The 16,731-nt window shown below is 50.3% G+C and overlaps 1 protein-coding gene across 1 annotated transcript; it reads right to left on the reverse strand.

Moving 5' to 3' along the window:
- Window positions 1–8,678: 8,678 nt before the first annotated feature.
- On the reverse strand, window positions 8,679–9,752 carry GCG54_00015251 (Initiation-specific alpha-1 6-mannosyltransferase; the record flags this gene model as incomplete). The annotated part of the gene is made up of 1 exon (XM_045415063.1): window positions 8,679–9,752. The coding sequence occupies one exon, from the start codon at window positions 9,750–9,752 to the stop codon at window positions 8,679–8,681; it is 1,074 nt and encodes a 357-aa protein (XP_045257707.1).
- Window positions 9,753–16,731: the final 6,979 nt, after the last annotated feature.

Below are 16,731 nucleotides of genomic sequence, written 5' to 3' on the forward strand. Positions count from 1 at the left end.
TGAGCGTGCGAAAGGAGGAGCGTCTGAGGAGGGTTCATCTTGAGGGAGGCTTGGTGCGTTTCTGGGTGTCGTCAAGGTCGGTTGGTACCTCAAAAATTGTGCAGCCCCCGCAGCCCGAATCGAGAGGCAGCAGTCGTTCGGGCAGGCACAAGGTCGGACCTGCCGCCAGCATCTGGATGACGTAGTGTTCTGGCTTTTTTTCGACCAGAACACTACGTCACTGAAGCTTCCGTTGCCAGGCAGGCACAATCCTCCGGAGGCTGGCTCGTACCTGTCGCCAGCACTTGATGTTTACATGACGTAGCGTTCTGGCGGAAAAAAGGCCAGAACACTACGTCACTGGAGCGTTCTGGCTTTTATTTCGCCAGAACACTACGTCATTGACGTAACGTATGGCAAATGCGCGAGCCTGCACTTGCTGTCCTCGCCCCATAGTGCAGGAGTCAACCGCTAGAAGCCCACAGCACACCAAGAGGCCTTGGACTCCAGCGTGTTCAGTAGTGGTCGCACGCAATTGTCTCGGAGAGCCAAACGAGCGTGGTGAGCAATGATGAAGGTTGAAGTGAATGACTGTAGCCTGCGTGAATACGCGGCTGTGGTGCGTGTCGAGGTGCCGAGGTGCGGTTCGTGGATCGTCACCGAGGGAGATTGGTTGATGCAGGCGACGGCCATTGAAAGACCTGCTCAGAGACGGGTGACTCTGCGATTGTGTTTGACGGGTAGCCCGGTAGAGTGCAGGTGCAAGGACTTTTAAAAACAGATTGCTAGGAAGCGTTGCATTGGCGGTGGTATTGCTCATGGCTGACGTCCGATTCGAGGTTGTCGTCAGTTTTGGGTGTGGCGGTGGCCGGTGGTGGCTGCAGTGGGGGCTGCCGTAGTGTTAGTGGCTTGACGCCGATTTTAGCCGCAGGGATCAGCAGCACTGAGCCACTGAACAAGCTTCGCACGGAGTTTTCGTGCGGACGATCGAGCCACCAAAAATTTCGTGAACTTCCATTAGTGGCGACGGTTGATGGACGCGCAACATCAGCAAATGAGCCGACCACAGAGGAAAGCTAACTAGTGGTGATGAGGCGTCGCGGAATGTCAAGTCGCGCATGTGTCTGTTGTATTGGAGATGATGGGTTGCGTCCCCCTTGGAGAGCGCCATTTCCAGCGGTGAGATCAACCGACTCGGCGGCGGACCGCAGGGTGGTGCCGCGACAGGGAGTTGAGCGAAGATGTTGGGTGTGCAGGTGAGCGCACTATTGGCGGAGGAAGTGTGGTTGCGAACGAGCCGTGTTAGGCGAAGGAGGGACTGGAACGAAGCTGAACGAGATGCAAATGCACAGGCAAACGGGTTCCTGGGAATTGCGGCGATCCGCGAAGCTGGAGCTGAAAAAGGGTTTGTTTTCTGAATAGCCGGTCTCGGTCCTCGGTGGCAATCGCAGTGGCGCCCAGGACGCAAAGATGCAGAAATTCGAAATGCAATGGGATTGAATGCGACCCAGCTCCGTCGCTGAGGTGCACTCCGATAGAGGTCGGTTGCTGGCGTCGTCTCGTGTGTGTGAAGTCCGTAATGACGGCGCAGCAGGGGGTCGCGGAGGCGGACGGTGGTGGGACCGGGGGTGGATCCCGCCTCACTTGCGTCGCCGACTGTCCGCGCCCTGGTTGACCGCAGCTGCATGGTGAGCTTCAATCATAGCGTTAGGCTTCAGTCGTTCCTTGACCACGAAGGCACCAGCGAAAACATGCCCGCCGCGCCTTGGGTCGCAGCATGCTGGGAATGGCGGGTGGCGGTTGGTTTTTCGGCCGCATGTTGCGAGATGGGTGTCTGGATCATCATTTGACGGGTGCACCATGGCTTTAAGTGAATAGGTAGACTGAAGGGGTGTCGTGGGATGATAGAAGTCAATCTCGCGCAACGCGCATCACTCTAACGTGGGCCGCATCGCGTTGTGGCATCTGTACCTTAGGTAGCAGATGTTGGCTCATGCGAGAATGCACTTCAAGCCACTCTGGGATCCGTGCGAAAGCTACACGTGACAGGACCTCGCAGAAAATTGCGAGGTCCTGTCACATGACATCCCAAAGTGGAAGCCCGTGCGCAGACTTTAGGTGACCCACCTTCGGCAGGCCAGACCAGTAAGTAGGTACGTACCTTTCCGATCCACGCTTGAAGACTCAAATCCGCTAATAAGGTACCTTCCTGGTCGTGAAGATGGAAAGAGCTATTCATAGAGTTACTACTAGACAGGAACAGACTGAGGCAAGTGATGGAACCCTTCCTGCCCTGCTACAAAATCGTCAGGCGCAGCAATGCCGAGGAAATCAATCCGGGGAAGGCTCCAAGTCCACCTTGTCTGTTGTTTCTTCCTCATCCATTGTCAACCACTTTCTGTGCTCTCCATCTGCGTCACGAATCTCGACGGCGTCTTTCGGCCCACTCAAAATGTCGGTCGGATACGCGCTTGTGCATTCGAACGCGAATGACCACCGACAAGCAAGTCCCGGCCGCTCCCACACTGCTGGGATTCCAGTGCAGCCTCCAGATGCGTCGATAACCCCCACCATCGTCTGTCCTCGGAGATGTTCGAAGCATCGGCTGAATCGATCGTCACACCCGGCGCGAGCCTCCCCAAACAGTCTGCGAGCACTTAGCTGTCCTTAGGGCCGATGTCATCCTGGTCCTTTCAGTCAATGCCACTGGGCGGTCGATCGTGCACTCTCCCCGGGTATCCGAGACTCGATCCGCCAGCCAGGTGCCAGGACGTCAGCGAGTACGAATCCTGCGGCTCCTTTCGGAAATACATGCTCCCCACATTGAGATGCACACTCTTTCGGACATGAGTAGTGGGAAGGTCGGCCAGTACGCATGCCAACTGCTTGAGAAGGAAAAGCTGAAAAAGATGGGTCACCACAACAAGACTGGCCACATCGAGCCAAAGGCAGAAGCAATGGTTCCTAAGGACAGATTGGTACGTCAGCCTCCCATCGCGACTGTGGTTAATACTCCATCATCAAGCATGCATGTGTTAACTAGATGCGATCCAGAGCTGAACAACAGAAACCAACGTACTCCTTTCCACAGCTCTGATACTTGAAGCATGCCCGAAGCAACACAGCGCCCAGGGAAACACGAAGAATACATGCACAGAATTGCAACAACACAACAAGCGGCACATCACACAGACCGAAACGACAGCACTCTGATTCAGCGCACGGCTGTCTTTGCCGTACACTAGCACACAACCAACGGGGACAAAAGTATTGCTAGGGGCAATCACAGTCAAGGAGATCTAGTCAGTGCGAACTTTGCGAACATGAAATAGCCTAATGTTGGAGCACCAGGGGCATCAGGAGGCGACAGAGAGGGCTTACCAAGGGGTCGGTTTGTCGACGTGGCCAGGGATCAAGGCCTCCGTTTCCAAGTGCTGATGCGCGTCCACTCTGCCAGCTTTATCGGACACTTCCGAGCTTCCAACCGCCGACTCAAGAGAATTTCGATGCCACGATCAAAGGGAAGTTGAGGCTTATATTGTTTTACTCGTGTTGCTGTAGGCGAACATTGTGCCGCTAATGCGTCGCCAAACGCAACGAACAAGCCTTTTTCCTGTGCTCCCATTTTCGACCTGTCTAGCGGGGATGTCATACTTGTGAGCGTAGCCTGTGCCTGTGGTCGGTCGTGCTGTTCGTCTTGTGCCCGACGCGCGGCCCTGTGAAGGCCTTCCAAGCAGCCATCAGCCCTTCTTTGTTAGCCTGAAATCGCAATTACGGCCGTGCAACTGGCGAAGACCAACCACGACCAGCTAAATGACCTGATTCTTGACGACTCGAGATGGATTGATTTCAGCTAAGCGGTATAGTACGAATGGTAAGTTTTCCTTTTCTCAACAGACGATTTCTACCTGATACGGAACTCACGTACATAGGAAATGTACGTCTGACATGCGCACCGGAATGATCTCCTCGACAAGAACTCACCCCATCCTGAAATATCCTTCCCGGCCCTAACGTATTCTCGCCCTGCTTTCTGTGGCTGCTTTCAACCTCCGCCGGCATCAAGGCTCAGAGCCTTTTCTTCTTCGTATCTCCACCCCCATTCTTCTATCGCTGCCAAAATCCAAGGCACCAACCCTCCATCGATAAGACGAACACCATTCGAACGGCATCAAGGGGGATGCTAGCCTCCAGACAAATCTGTCATTTGGCTCAAAATTTCACTAAGACCATTTCCACCAGCCCTTTTAATCTGCAAGGCAACTTCAGTCGGTAGAGTGGTCGCTAATGCTTTCTTTGGGTCACTCTGGATATCATCTGCCAACTTCCCTGGCTATAAATGTGCTACTCATCCAAACAGCCGATCTATTGCCCTTTCAAAGATCAGAAGCCTTCAATAACTTGTCCCGACATTCCACCAAGATACTGTGAGTATTGAGAAAGCTTGCTCTCGAGCTCAACGCATGGTACTTATGTGTCTCGAATAAACATCACCGACTGGGTAACCACAAAGCATCTTCAAACCTCAACACATATGGAATCCTTCATCTCCCACCCATAGTAATTAAAAAGACGCTGTAGAAACGGCTGGCAGCACACCGAAACTCCCCACCACAAGCCAAAAGGACCAATGCGACCGCAACCTTCGGGGCATGAACTACCTGTTTCGTTTGCGAGTTGTCCAAAGCTGCAGGCCAAGGTGTTGTGCGCCGTCATCCGCATTCGTCTCTAGTCTCCCTAGACACCTGACAATCACGACTGAGCAAACAAGTGTGGCAATTGTATTGGAACATTTGCGTCCGAGGAGGGAGTCACAAGACGCCGACATATTAACCAGCTGCGAGTCTGGCGAGGCAGTTGAAAGCACCGTCGCCGTCCACAGCAAAATGCAAATTCGGCTGGGAAAGGGGCGTAATAACTCAGAAACATCGATTGCCAAGGTTGAAAATTTGGTATTGTAACTGGGCGTTTCTACTAAGACGAAGAGAAAGACGACTTTCGGTCCGGCTACATTTCACAAACGGAGTCCCAATGTCGTCGGAAATAGGAATATGGAACCATTGAACGAAATAGCGGGACGGGCTATATTCATTTGTAAAGACTAAAGACCTTGATAAGTAGAGTATTCCTACCTCTTGAGTAGCATTGCATGTCGTTTTAAATGCAGGTTGAATATTTGTTAATGTGGTGTGCTTTGGGCGGCGGGTTTGGGCAAGCATCCTGATTGCTGATGTGGATGCGAAGATTCTCAAGACGGCTGGTCGGGGTAGGCTTGGCGTGTCTCTGGTAATCGTGACTGATTTGTTTTGATTGTGATCAGATGTTCCGTGACTGAATTCGGCATCAAGTCATCATGAAGTCGTGAGAGACCGAGGGCAGCAATCGGCACCTAGGAGGCATTTAAACTGCCTTGAACATGCCAGAGTGACCTTCCAGTCTCCCGATACTTCAGGAGAACATATGTAAGCATACCGTGAGGAATGTTTCAGGCTACAAATCGAAAACAGAAGCAGCCCCATCTTGGTGATCTCGATGTTGGGCCCCAGCACAGACAGCCTTCTCGTAGAGCATTTATGTTGAGAGTGTCACACATGCAAGCGTAAATGTTGGGAAATATGTAGTTAGATTATCGTCGAACGACCATAGCAAACTTGAACACGCGGGCGCGCTGTGTTAGCTTATCATGATCATATCGGAGATTCCCTAGGAGAGAGAGGCGGATGCCTGATTTTCTTAGCTTACAAGCAGGTAATGCTAAATGCTCGTTCAACTGAAAGATGAACGCCTGGCCGACATAAAACCACAAGGTTCTCATCAGATGCAGGGCGTAATGGGAGACTCTGCGGTCGGTCGCTTAATCCACACAGGCTGGATGTATTAGGCAACCCTGCAAGATGGGGGTACCTTAGTCTAGGTGGGAATTGAGAGATGCTTCTGTGCTGGAGGAAGGCTTTCGGGACGTCATAGTAACGGCCGCAAGTGCACAAATTTCCAACCTGCCTATATGCTAAGCTTTTGACCAGTACTTATATGAAACTTCTCAACTCGTACTTGTACACGTATAATTTCTCAGACGAGAAGACAAAGCAAAGAACAAGGAAGCCTCTGCTGACAGCTTTTCGGTCGCCATGGCTTCCAAGGTGCAAGGTCTGTGGCAGCCAGAGGGGTTTGGTCTAGCCCAGGGTTTGACTTTGAGAGGCGGCTTCAACGCCCGGAGGGGAACGTGGACGCCAAAATTTCTCCTTGAACCATTTATAAATGACCATTTCCCCAAGGCCGAATATTCAAAGGTTTGACACTCGACAGCGCATAAGAACAGGCACAGGTTATCACCGACAGCGCCGAAGTCAACATGAGTGGCGCTGGAATAAGTTATTCGCCCTGCAATGGTCTGGAAAGTTCTATGTCAGCCTTGAAATTAGATGACGCAGTTTGATTACGAGCTGCACGTAGGTATGTATGAGATGCAGCCAGTTGACAAATTTACTCTACGTCTTTCTTCCATTTTCGTTCCCGAGTTTCCATTTGGGTAATTATTGGGATAATTGAGGGGCGCCGTGGTCTCATGGTAACCTGAACCTGTTCTCAACTGGAAGATGTTGTTGAACACGACGGAAAAGATAGCCTGACGATGAAAGCGACTTGAAGGAAATTTAATTGACCTTGTGTCAAGGTGTGCGAGTAAATCACGGTATTAACGCCTCAGCCCTGGAAGGCTGGAATCCGGCTGGGAGGATGTCTTGTCGCTTATTTATCCCCGCCTCCTTGGGCCAATGTACGCTATTCGTCATCCAATTGAAATGTCGGCGGGCGCCGCAGGCGACTTTTCTGAGCAGGCGGGACTTTAGGCATTCAAGCTAAATACACATCGATTGGTGATCCAGGTCTCCTGTGCTGGATTACCCGTCCAGTTCATGCTCAATGTGTCCGCAGCAGACCCGAAGCTGTTGCCCACTGCCCATGACCAAGCAATTTGCATCTGGACGCAAAGGCCCGAATGAGTAGCTGTGGGTGATCTTCGAAGCCATGACACGTTTTGAAGGGTGCGGCAACTTGAGATGTCGCCACTCTCGCTAACACCCTTGATAAGGACGCTACCTATGGTCATCGCCCTTTTGTCGTGGTGAACTATGGCAATAGTTTTGACATTACACACTTTCTTGATCGAGATGATAAGGTAAGTGACGACTGTTGTTGTCGAGTTTCCCGTCGATCAAGATGAATCCATAGTTCCCCAGACGACAAAATCTCGAATGAGGGCTACTAGCCTGGATTGTGTCGGCCAGCGATGAACGTTTACCAGCGCAACGTGTCCATAATCTGAAAGTTTCTGCCTTCCGCATCATGTTCTTGATTGTCTCTTTTCGTCTCCTCTCAATGTCGCTCGACCAGCTCCGAGTTTCAATGGGCGACATTGAAAAACGCCGTTCACCCTGACTACGCGCTGAAAATTGCATCGCAAGAGACCGCACTGCAATCGAGGTCCATTTATGTAGTATACAGGCTGAAACGTCCAAAAGGGCTTGGACTATCGCACTCGTTCTGAGCGAGACCATCATCCCTCAAGGACAGCTGAGGATGGCCCAATAATGACAGCCGAAAATGGAACCAATTACCAACGTCTCATCACCCTTTCTCATCTAAATCTCACACAGTGACATGAATAATACTCGAACGGCAGCCAGAATAGATATTAAGTTTCCCTAGGTTGAGAGCTCAGCTACTTCCAAGTCTCTGTTGGACACTCTCTAGAACGTGGTTAAATAAGCGATTACACCCAACTATAAGAAGAAACCAACACAAACCCGCAGTCATCTGATCAAAGACAGTTAATTTGAGGCCGCAAATATCAAACTTGAGGCAAAGGACTGCGAGCTTCCAAGTTCCATGCCCGTAAATCGGAATGTCCGTAACTCGCAGTATTCTTAACCCGCCTAAAGTGGTTGCTCCAATCAATGAGGCGCTTCGTTGTTGGTGCTCCTCGATCATTGGTGGCCAACGAAATTTGTGCAGCGGGGCTTTAAGCCCCTTACCAAGGCCAGGTCAATGGCAAACGGAACATGGCAAACAGGCTTCTGCGTATGCCTCTTGACGAACAATACTTTACAAAAGAGTGGCTGTTTGGACGGCTTGAGACGAAATGTAACCTTTTCCCGGGAGCAGTGAATGACCTTTGCAGCTATTGAGGGTCTGAAAAGAGCCGATGTTACTTTTGCCCATCCGGTGGGTATGTTTGTGAATGATGGGCACTTGGATCTAAACTGGACTGACGAGCACATTTATAATGCTCTGCATCTGTGCGAAATATTGCGAAAGCTACACAGCCAAGTCGGATGCGCTGCGCAAACATTGGCATGCTCAATTGCACCTCCTTGACCGAAGTCCCGGCAGTTGATCGTCCGACATGTTGGAATTGATTTAGATTTTGAATCGATAGCTGTAGGGAACTCCGTCATACTTGAAGAAGACGTCGAAAATATCATATGCACAAAGGGCTGTCGAAGTTTGAGGGAAGGGGAAGGATCTAGCCGAGACGTCTGTTGTCCGATGCAGCATCGCGAAGGTTCTTGCGAACGTGTCCCACATGAAGGCTGATTCGACTCCTAAACATGGCGCCACATCAGGTCTGTAGTTATCACCCGCGGTATACAAAACGTGTGCATCACTTTTGGGAATGCTCGCTATTTTTGTTTCTCTCGTCATACCTGATGCTTCCAAGAACCTAAGAAATCATGCTTGACCATGGTCAAGTCGCTGGGCTCCATGCTGGCTCCTGAGTGAGGTACTCCTGTCGCAAAACCGTCAATAGGTAGTACGAGGACATCGTGAATCAACATGGGGTGTTCCAAGCCCGTCAGGTTTCTCCATGTGAAACTGGTTTCCGTCACGTCGCTCAAATACTCGTAAATCTCCTCCGTCCAACCTGCTGGGCCTGACACCCTCAATATGTCTTCATTCGTGAAGCCAGCTTGAATATTCTGTTCGGCAATATTATCTGTCGGGAAGCCCTCGGTCCTCCAGCGAACTTCGCTCAATATCCGTCTGAGCATTCTCAGAAACACTGGGTGACCTTTAGCACCAGCGATTGTCCACTGGCCAAACTGCACAGGATATGTCGTCCCCTCGACGGGCGGCTGTGAATCTGCCTCGATGCCCACGATGACTTGCGTGTGATTACGAAATTCTTGCGGAACCCAGTCACGCAGAGGGCGCAGAGGGTATGTGTCGGAGTCGCTGTAAACGCCGCCCTCCAGAGCGAGGAGAGCGTAGCGAACAAAATCGGCTTGCATGACGGGCTGAGCGATTGCGGTATATAGCTGTGTTGCTTTGAAGGTTTCTGGGCGTAAATCGCCTTGAATGTTCCTGCGGGCCCCACGCCTAAGGTGGTTGACATTTTTCTTTTGAGACAGAAAAAGGTTTTCGAGACGGGCGACGGCAGCCAAAGCGCCTGCCGCATTGACGATTGTGTATGCAAAGGACGGATGTAGAGACAGCCAGTTGATTGCGTAGGGAGGAGGTTGGATTGGATCTTGAGAATCGATGCTGTCGGGAAGTATTGAGACCTGCCAGATCTTGGGAGGAATGTGCGGCAAAAGTGTCTTTGGGTCGGTGACTTGCTCTGCAGGTTCCGATCCACTTGGTAATTTCAAACGATAGAAGCTAGTGGGCGTGAGAGTCCATAGGGCGCTGGCTGTTAGAGAGTGAAAGATCAGCGCGAGGAGGAGAAGAATAACGAGTGCAAATGGCAGCGACCTGGACCATGAGACGGCCATCTTGGTCTGTCAAAGCCAAAACTATTCATTCGATCTCTTGGAACGGTCGATGCATAATTGAAAACCACACGTTTTGCGACTCAGCGTCGTTCATCCTATTATATACGGTGTCCTTTTGCTTAAGGGTGGCCAAGACTCTACGTTGGGACCGGACTATGTTTAGGATAACGAGGCCAACAAGTAAAGTTTTCAGTTGCAGGAAACGGCAGGCATGACAGATCACTGACTAGTAACGTTGATGGCCCATGCGACACTTGAATACTACTTGATTACGGAGTACTCCGTCGCATTCGAACGGTTTCATCTTCAGTACTTGAGTCAGTGATGATAATAAAATGGTAGAGAGGGTCACCACTTCAGCCGGAGATGGAAGAAAATGACCAACGAAAGGGATAGAAGGTAGCGGAGGTGATTGAGTGAATATTGCCTTTCCCGAGTCGGATCATGAGGAGACTGTGTATATAATATAGCCGCGCGGAAGCCGCGGATAGCACGGCCGAGGAAATAAAGTTTAAACGTTGACGATCAAAACTAGCTGAAACCAACCACAAATAGAACTGCCCCCGGTCACATTTGAGAGGCCACGTTCAATGCGAAAACAAAATATGATTGAAGGCGCGAAAGAGGGTGTCCAAGTGGAACCAAATGCAACAAGCTCGGTCGGCCCAAACTAGTGTTGGCGATGACCAAGCAAGACTCTGCTGTTTAAAAGCGCACGCAATTTTAGGATGCTTCGGGCATGCTAGCGGTTGCGAAGCGAAGTGGACCATTTATTGTAATTAGAGACGACCTTGAAATATTAATCATGGCGGCTTAGAGTGGCATGTAACAGCGGTTACTGGAATGTTTACAGGCGATGCAGGCCCTTGAGGTTGTTGACAATATTCTTGCGAATCTGGATCGAAGATTTCCTAGTTATTATGAACAGTATCACGTTGCTTAGTAGGCATCTATTAAGTATAAACAGAATTTTTATAGTGTGGCGTAAACCTCTGCAAATTGGATGTGGCTGGGCTCAGAAGGTAGAAGATGAATGTTTACAGGCGAAATATCATTCCGGGGGGATTCTTCAGTCCTATCCGCGTCAACAGGGTTAGAGGGGAGGATTTAATCCTTGAGTATCTAAACAGACTTTCACTTTGCTTGTCATTAACTGCGGCAACTGAATCCGCGGGACGCTCCGTCGCCCTGGCCCGACTTGCTGACAACATCACTTTGGGGTCTTCAATGCTCTTTTGCAGGACGCACTATCGGTCAACCATGGGAACCTTCGATGGAAGAAAAGCATAGGTCCCAGTAAGCAGAGCGTTGAACGTCACTTCGTAGTATGTATGTTCTACTATTATCTCCGGGCTTGATGCTGGCAGGTTCTGATCTCGGGGAATTGAGAAGTCGTCTAACTCGTCGGCTACGCCGGCTGGACAGGTACTTTGGACGCGAGGAGTAGACACCTTCTAGCTGTGAAATAATGTAGTAATCGTCGCCGTCGATCTGATGCTTGAGTCGAAGCACCCTTGGCGGAAGGACTGGGCGGGACATGGCTCGGTTTTCTGTGCGAAGCTACTCCGGGCATGTAGAAGTAACAAAATGACATAATGTGTCTCCTCTGAGAGCCCGATTAAGCCTCTCCCGATTGTTTGGCATGTTCAAAGTTGTCTATCTGGCTTGCGATGTGCTCCCCCACATCTGCTTTCGCTTGCTTTCCGGGTTGCTGTCGATCTTGATCTTGAACATCAAGAAACCGTCCCTCCCGGCCGTTTACCATAAGACTGGCACGTCCTTCGGTAAAAACGGCTTACCCTTGTCTTTTGTTGCCAACTGCAGCGGCATGCCTAACAGACAGGGTCTTCTTCACCAGCGAAACATTTTTCATCATCTTCTTCTTCTCTTTTTTTTCCCCCCCCGATTTGGCGTCACGCTTTACCAGGTGCCCCATCCTTGCCCGGATGTCAGCCTTCTCTCCTAGCATCTGCCCAAAGAGCTTACAGCTTACTGAAACCAAGGAAAAGCATGCATGCAATCGTTGCTCATCTTGATCCATGCCTAGCAAACATGAATTCTAGCGCGGACGATTTCTTCGGTTAGACCAAGGACTCCGGGGACATGGCATTGGGCGGCGCGATCAACGGCAATCTTGTTGACCTTCTCTTGGCGTTTGCACTCATAGAACAACTTCTTCGGCCGTCTAAGAGTTTTTTTGCCGTTTCAATAATTTTCTCAGCACAGCAAAGCAATCAGCAGTGTGTCGCATGGACTAATTAATGTGCAGGGAGATCTAATTGTAGGGGTGGGATTCCTGGAAGGAATTCATGAGATCCTGCCATACTGAACAACCGTGTTGAACTACGTCAACGCCACCATTTATTTACAGTATTGAGAGAGGTAACCATTACATACAACCATACCCATTGGAGAACTCGGGATCCCGTCCGCTCTCCCATAGATAAGCCAATGAGGGCTGGAGTAGTAGTCGGGTCGGTGACGACCGGCGAATGCCCGGTGTTGTATGTCTTTTTGGCCATTTTGGCTAGCCAGCTGTTTTTAGGCTCGGCTGGTGAGGAACCCAAGAACAAGAGGCTTATAAGAAGTAAAAACTAGCGATTGTGGTCATTTTGGTTATTTTCCTAAGTGGCTTATGACCCTTTTTCTTTGTGATGTGGAGTGATGCATGGAGACCTGTGGTGACGTCGAACGGCTGCGTTTCTCTACACCTTGTTTGCTGCTGTTGTTCGGTCGGCATTTCATCAATTGGTCGGAGCACTGTGTCCAATTCGAAGACTTGACAAAGATTGCAGAGGATGGACATCGTTTTGGTGGTTGGTTGTGGGACGAAAACGCAGTAATGCGTTGAGCAGCAAGCTCCAGCGCTTTCGCCATAACCACACGACTCCTTTGCCCCACCCATCAATGCTTTCGTCAGGAAAGTTCTGGGCTTGCAGTGGGACCGATGTCCGCGTTGACCCGATGATCCCAATATTGGACGAGGAACACCACTTTCTGGTGATTACCGTTGAAGAACACTTCTGCGCACAGATTGCTCCCAACCTCCGGCCATGTCATCCCACTGCATAACAGCTGTCGTCACCGTCCATTCCGGCAGCCACTGTCGCTGACAAAACAGCCGGTAATAGACATCATTTGCCGTACTGTTTGTAAGGCGGAAGAACTGACTGGCTGAGTCACTGGTGTCTTGGTAAGATAGTATTAAGAGGAAACTTGAATGCTTAGTCAACAGGAACCCCAAGTAAAACCAGCTGCTCGGACAAGTAGGCAAACGGCATGAACCTCCAAAGGGTGGGCAGCACGGATGTGAATGCAGGGAGGCGGCAGGATCAACAAGCAGATGGCGCCGGCTTGAGTTCTTCTCCCATTTCAAATTGAAGGTGCGGCGCATCTTCTGCGAGCGGCACAAACCATGATCTAGAAAACGGCTTGTGAGAACTATTAGGTACATTATGAACGACACCCTGGCCTCGTAAGCCATGACGAACCCTGACGACCAAACGCAGAAAATGGGTCTATGGTGGCTCCAGACTTCATTATTCACGAAAGCCGGGAACGCATAAATATGGTTTCTTCCCCAGGTTTTTATCGGAACACCGGGATTGAAGACGAATAATGAGTCCTTGATTGACACGGCGTGAGTCACATCCGGCCAGACTACTGGATCATCAGCAGCCCTCTTAAACCGATTTCAGCTTCAATTTTCAAAGTCGGCGATGCATGAGCGTTGCGCAATGCAGCCAGCAATTTGAGAAGGAAGCACTGGATGAGACCAAATTGCCTCATCGTTGGAACGGATCATGAGTCTGTTTTACAATCACCAGGTCTTGATGTCTAATCTCATAGTCTCAACAAAATGTAAGGCAGCATGTCTTTGACCAGCCGCGATGAAATGAACATCTTCCACTCTGAAGTCCTTCTAAGCACCCGGAGTCCCAAGATGATACAGAACAACAGACACTGGCTTTATTCAGTCGCCGCGATAGCTTTTCTACGGCCAGCTGTGATGTTTGATTGGTGAGATGACTTCACGAATAACCTGGTCACATCACTTGCTGCCCTTGTCGTCTCTTTCTATGAGCGTGTCACGAAGCATTTTTAGGCGATTCAATCACAGTCTGGAAAACTCCTAGCAAGCCCCGCGCGGAGTAGCAATCTTGACTGGTATGACATCGGCACTTTCCAGCAGCGAGGGGCCAACTATACAAGCACTTACCGGCAGAGCTGAAGAAACATGTAGAACTATTGAAGCAGAGCTTTGCTCCTGTACAAACTGCGATGTCTGCAAACTACGTTAAAGGGCGTGCGAGTGTTCGGCCGCCAAAACACCCTCAACTTTGATCACGTAAACAGAATCGAACTCACCAGGAAACATTTTTCTACGGGCAAATAAATCTGAGCGAATGAAGCGCAATGTATATGAGGGCCCGTTGAGGGTGGTGAGATAAAGTACGGCAGACTAATTCTTTGACTCAAGATTCGAAATCACAATTAAGGCTTCAAACACATTGCCTCTGGGCAAAAGAAAAACTTTGGACGGCCATTCGAGGTCATTTCAAAACCAAACAACATGAAAGCAGCATACAGCCGTTTTTGCAATTTTCTTGGCCGGGTTGGAACCGTTGAATACCTGATCCGCGGGTCTTCGGGCAATTTATGCAACATTCTGCTGCTTCCACTTGGAGTTACATTCGGGAGGAGCCTGGCCAGGTGACGCCGGGAAATTGAACGTCTCACAGACCTTACAAAGATGTACCCAAATCTCATAGCTCAAGCTTGAGATATTGGCCTAATCTGCTCGTCTTGCGCCGCTGAGAACCACACCGACTACGGCACAGGCAGTGCACCAGAAATGCCAAACGATACGCAAGAACTTGGACGACGCAGCATCTTGTGGACCGTATTTCAAGATCCACATCTCAATTCAAAAGTTCCACGGATACCGCTCTGATCTGGCGATACATACAAGCAGAGCAGCTACAAGCTCAAGAAGGTTGAGAGCTAGGGACCTACATCTGATGATCGCAAAAACGTCCGAAAGGCACCACGTTTCTTGAGAAAACTCGTCTCATTCATGGCAGCCACGAAGACAGATTGGAGTTCCAGTCAAGGAGAACGGAGAGTTGGGCACATTATTCAACAGATAGGCAACATGTTGAAGAACAAGTTGACGCAAATTCGAACCCGAGAAGCATTCCTTGTCAGACATCCATAGTATCTTGACTTTTGGGAAGCTTCCAGAAAACGACCAATCGTGATCTTTGATTGACGATTGTCCCCATCTTTCATCAAATATCATCAACGTCCCCCTGTCATAAAATCTATCTGTGATGTGATGGAAGCTCCCGAGAGTCGATAGGAGGTTCAAAATCGGCAGCCCGACTTGGGATACATGGTGCACTTCAGTCGCTTAGCATATACACACGCTCCACGGCCACCTTTGCTTGTTCTATTCGATGGAGTACCTCAGAAACCATGGGACGCCAAGCATCAGCATTCAAGACATTTGTCAAAACAATAAAGCACGCAGTGCAAGGCGGATGCATCAGGAATCATGCCCAGCGAAACGACTGGGCCAAGGTGCCGCAGGGTTGCGTGGCTGCATGGCCATATTCTCTGTCCCGGCAGGGCCACTCTCGGCTTGAGGGACTGCTACCCAAGGGGCATACGCAAGAGTGAACGGAATGGTTTGAAGGCTAAAGTGCCAAGCAGCTGAGCTGCGACAACTACTGGCGAACGTCGTCTATGCCGCGCGAATACCTCAAGCCCTGCCGGTGCTCTGGAGATGGCCAGCTTCCCGGCACTGGAGAGGGAAGGAACCAACCCGAATGCCCTGAGTCAGAGCTCAAGTTCAGTTTCTACGCCCTTGAAAGGTGACACTGAGAATAGGGGCCATGCGCAAAGTGGAGGCACATTGTCAAAGACCATATAGCTTCAGGAAGGGCCTGTCTGCGTTTGAATGATTAGACTGATTTAGCTCCCACGGGAAACTGGCTTCCGTTGGGCCAACAAATTTGCCTCAAGGGACGCAAAATATTGTCTCTCCATACGGATACTATGAAGCGAGCCAGCGGAAATACACGCTGTCTCTGCTTGTCAGAGTTACATTCGCGTCGTAGGCGGGTCAAGTTTCGTCGCAGCTTGTCAGAATGAGAAACTGCCAATCACCAATGCTGGAGCTAGATAGGTCGAATCACTGATAATAGAAGTGCTTCCCGAAAGTAGACAATCGAATCCTTGCCGTCAGGAGTTCAGCGGATTCTCACTCTAACAAGTTACGACGGTAGTGTTTTCAGCGATCGTTGCGCATGGAAGGACACCTAATGAACCAAGGATCGCTGTTACGGAAGGAAGGATGAGGGCGTGTATCCGGTCTGTCTGCAGGTATGCTGAGAAAAACCTGTCTGCTACTGCGCGGTCATCTTTGCGATGGTGGTGAGACCAGACGCTCGCACCGAGTGGCTTCAATTCTAGTTGCAGTTTCCAAAGCCGTTGGCACTAATGCTGAAGCGTTGAGGCTCTGTTTGCACTTTTGCCGTAATTGGACTGGGATGCAAGCGAGACGGGCTCGCTTAGATCGGCATAAACCCATCTATGAGTCTTGGATTGGTCGTAACCCCTAAGACTACAGGTTTCTGCCCTGCCCAGATCAGCTTCTCAATTTCGCTGTTCAGTGACAGTCAGAAAGCAGCGCCATGACCGTTCCACGGGGAGTTCGTAGCAATTGAACCAATTCCTAAGTTCGTCTATGAGCTTGGACCTTGCTTCCGCCATAATGACTCAAGGTTGCCCGAGACATTAATTGCGTTTGTCAAGAACATGCTCGGACAGGGATTTCGCCAAGGTCCGTTGACATCGACCCACGCCATCGTTGATCTGATCCCACCAACATCCCACACGGGACCTCTAGCCAGCCCGTCTGTCTTTCACCAGCCATGTCTGCCGCCTGATTTGGAGACTGAATTGCCATGTTTGA

The sequence above is a fragment of the Colletotrichum gloeosporioides genome, assembly GCF_011800055.1.
Source record: "Colletotrichum gloeosporioides strain Lc1 chromosome Unknown consensus_94, whole genome shotgun sequence".
Classification (NCBI taxonomy): domain Eukaryota; kingdom Fungi; phylum Ascomycota; class Sordariomycetes; order Glomerellales; family Glomerellaceae; genus Colletotrichum; species Colletotrichum gloeosporioides.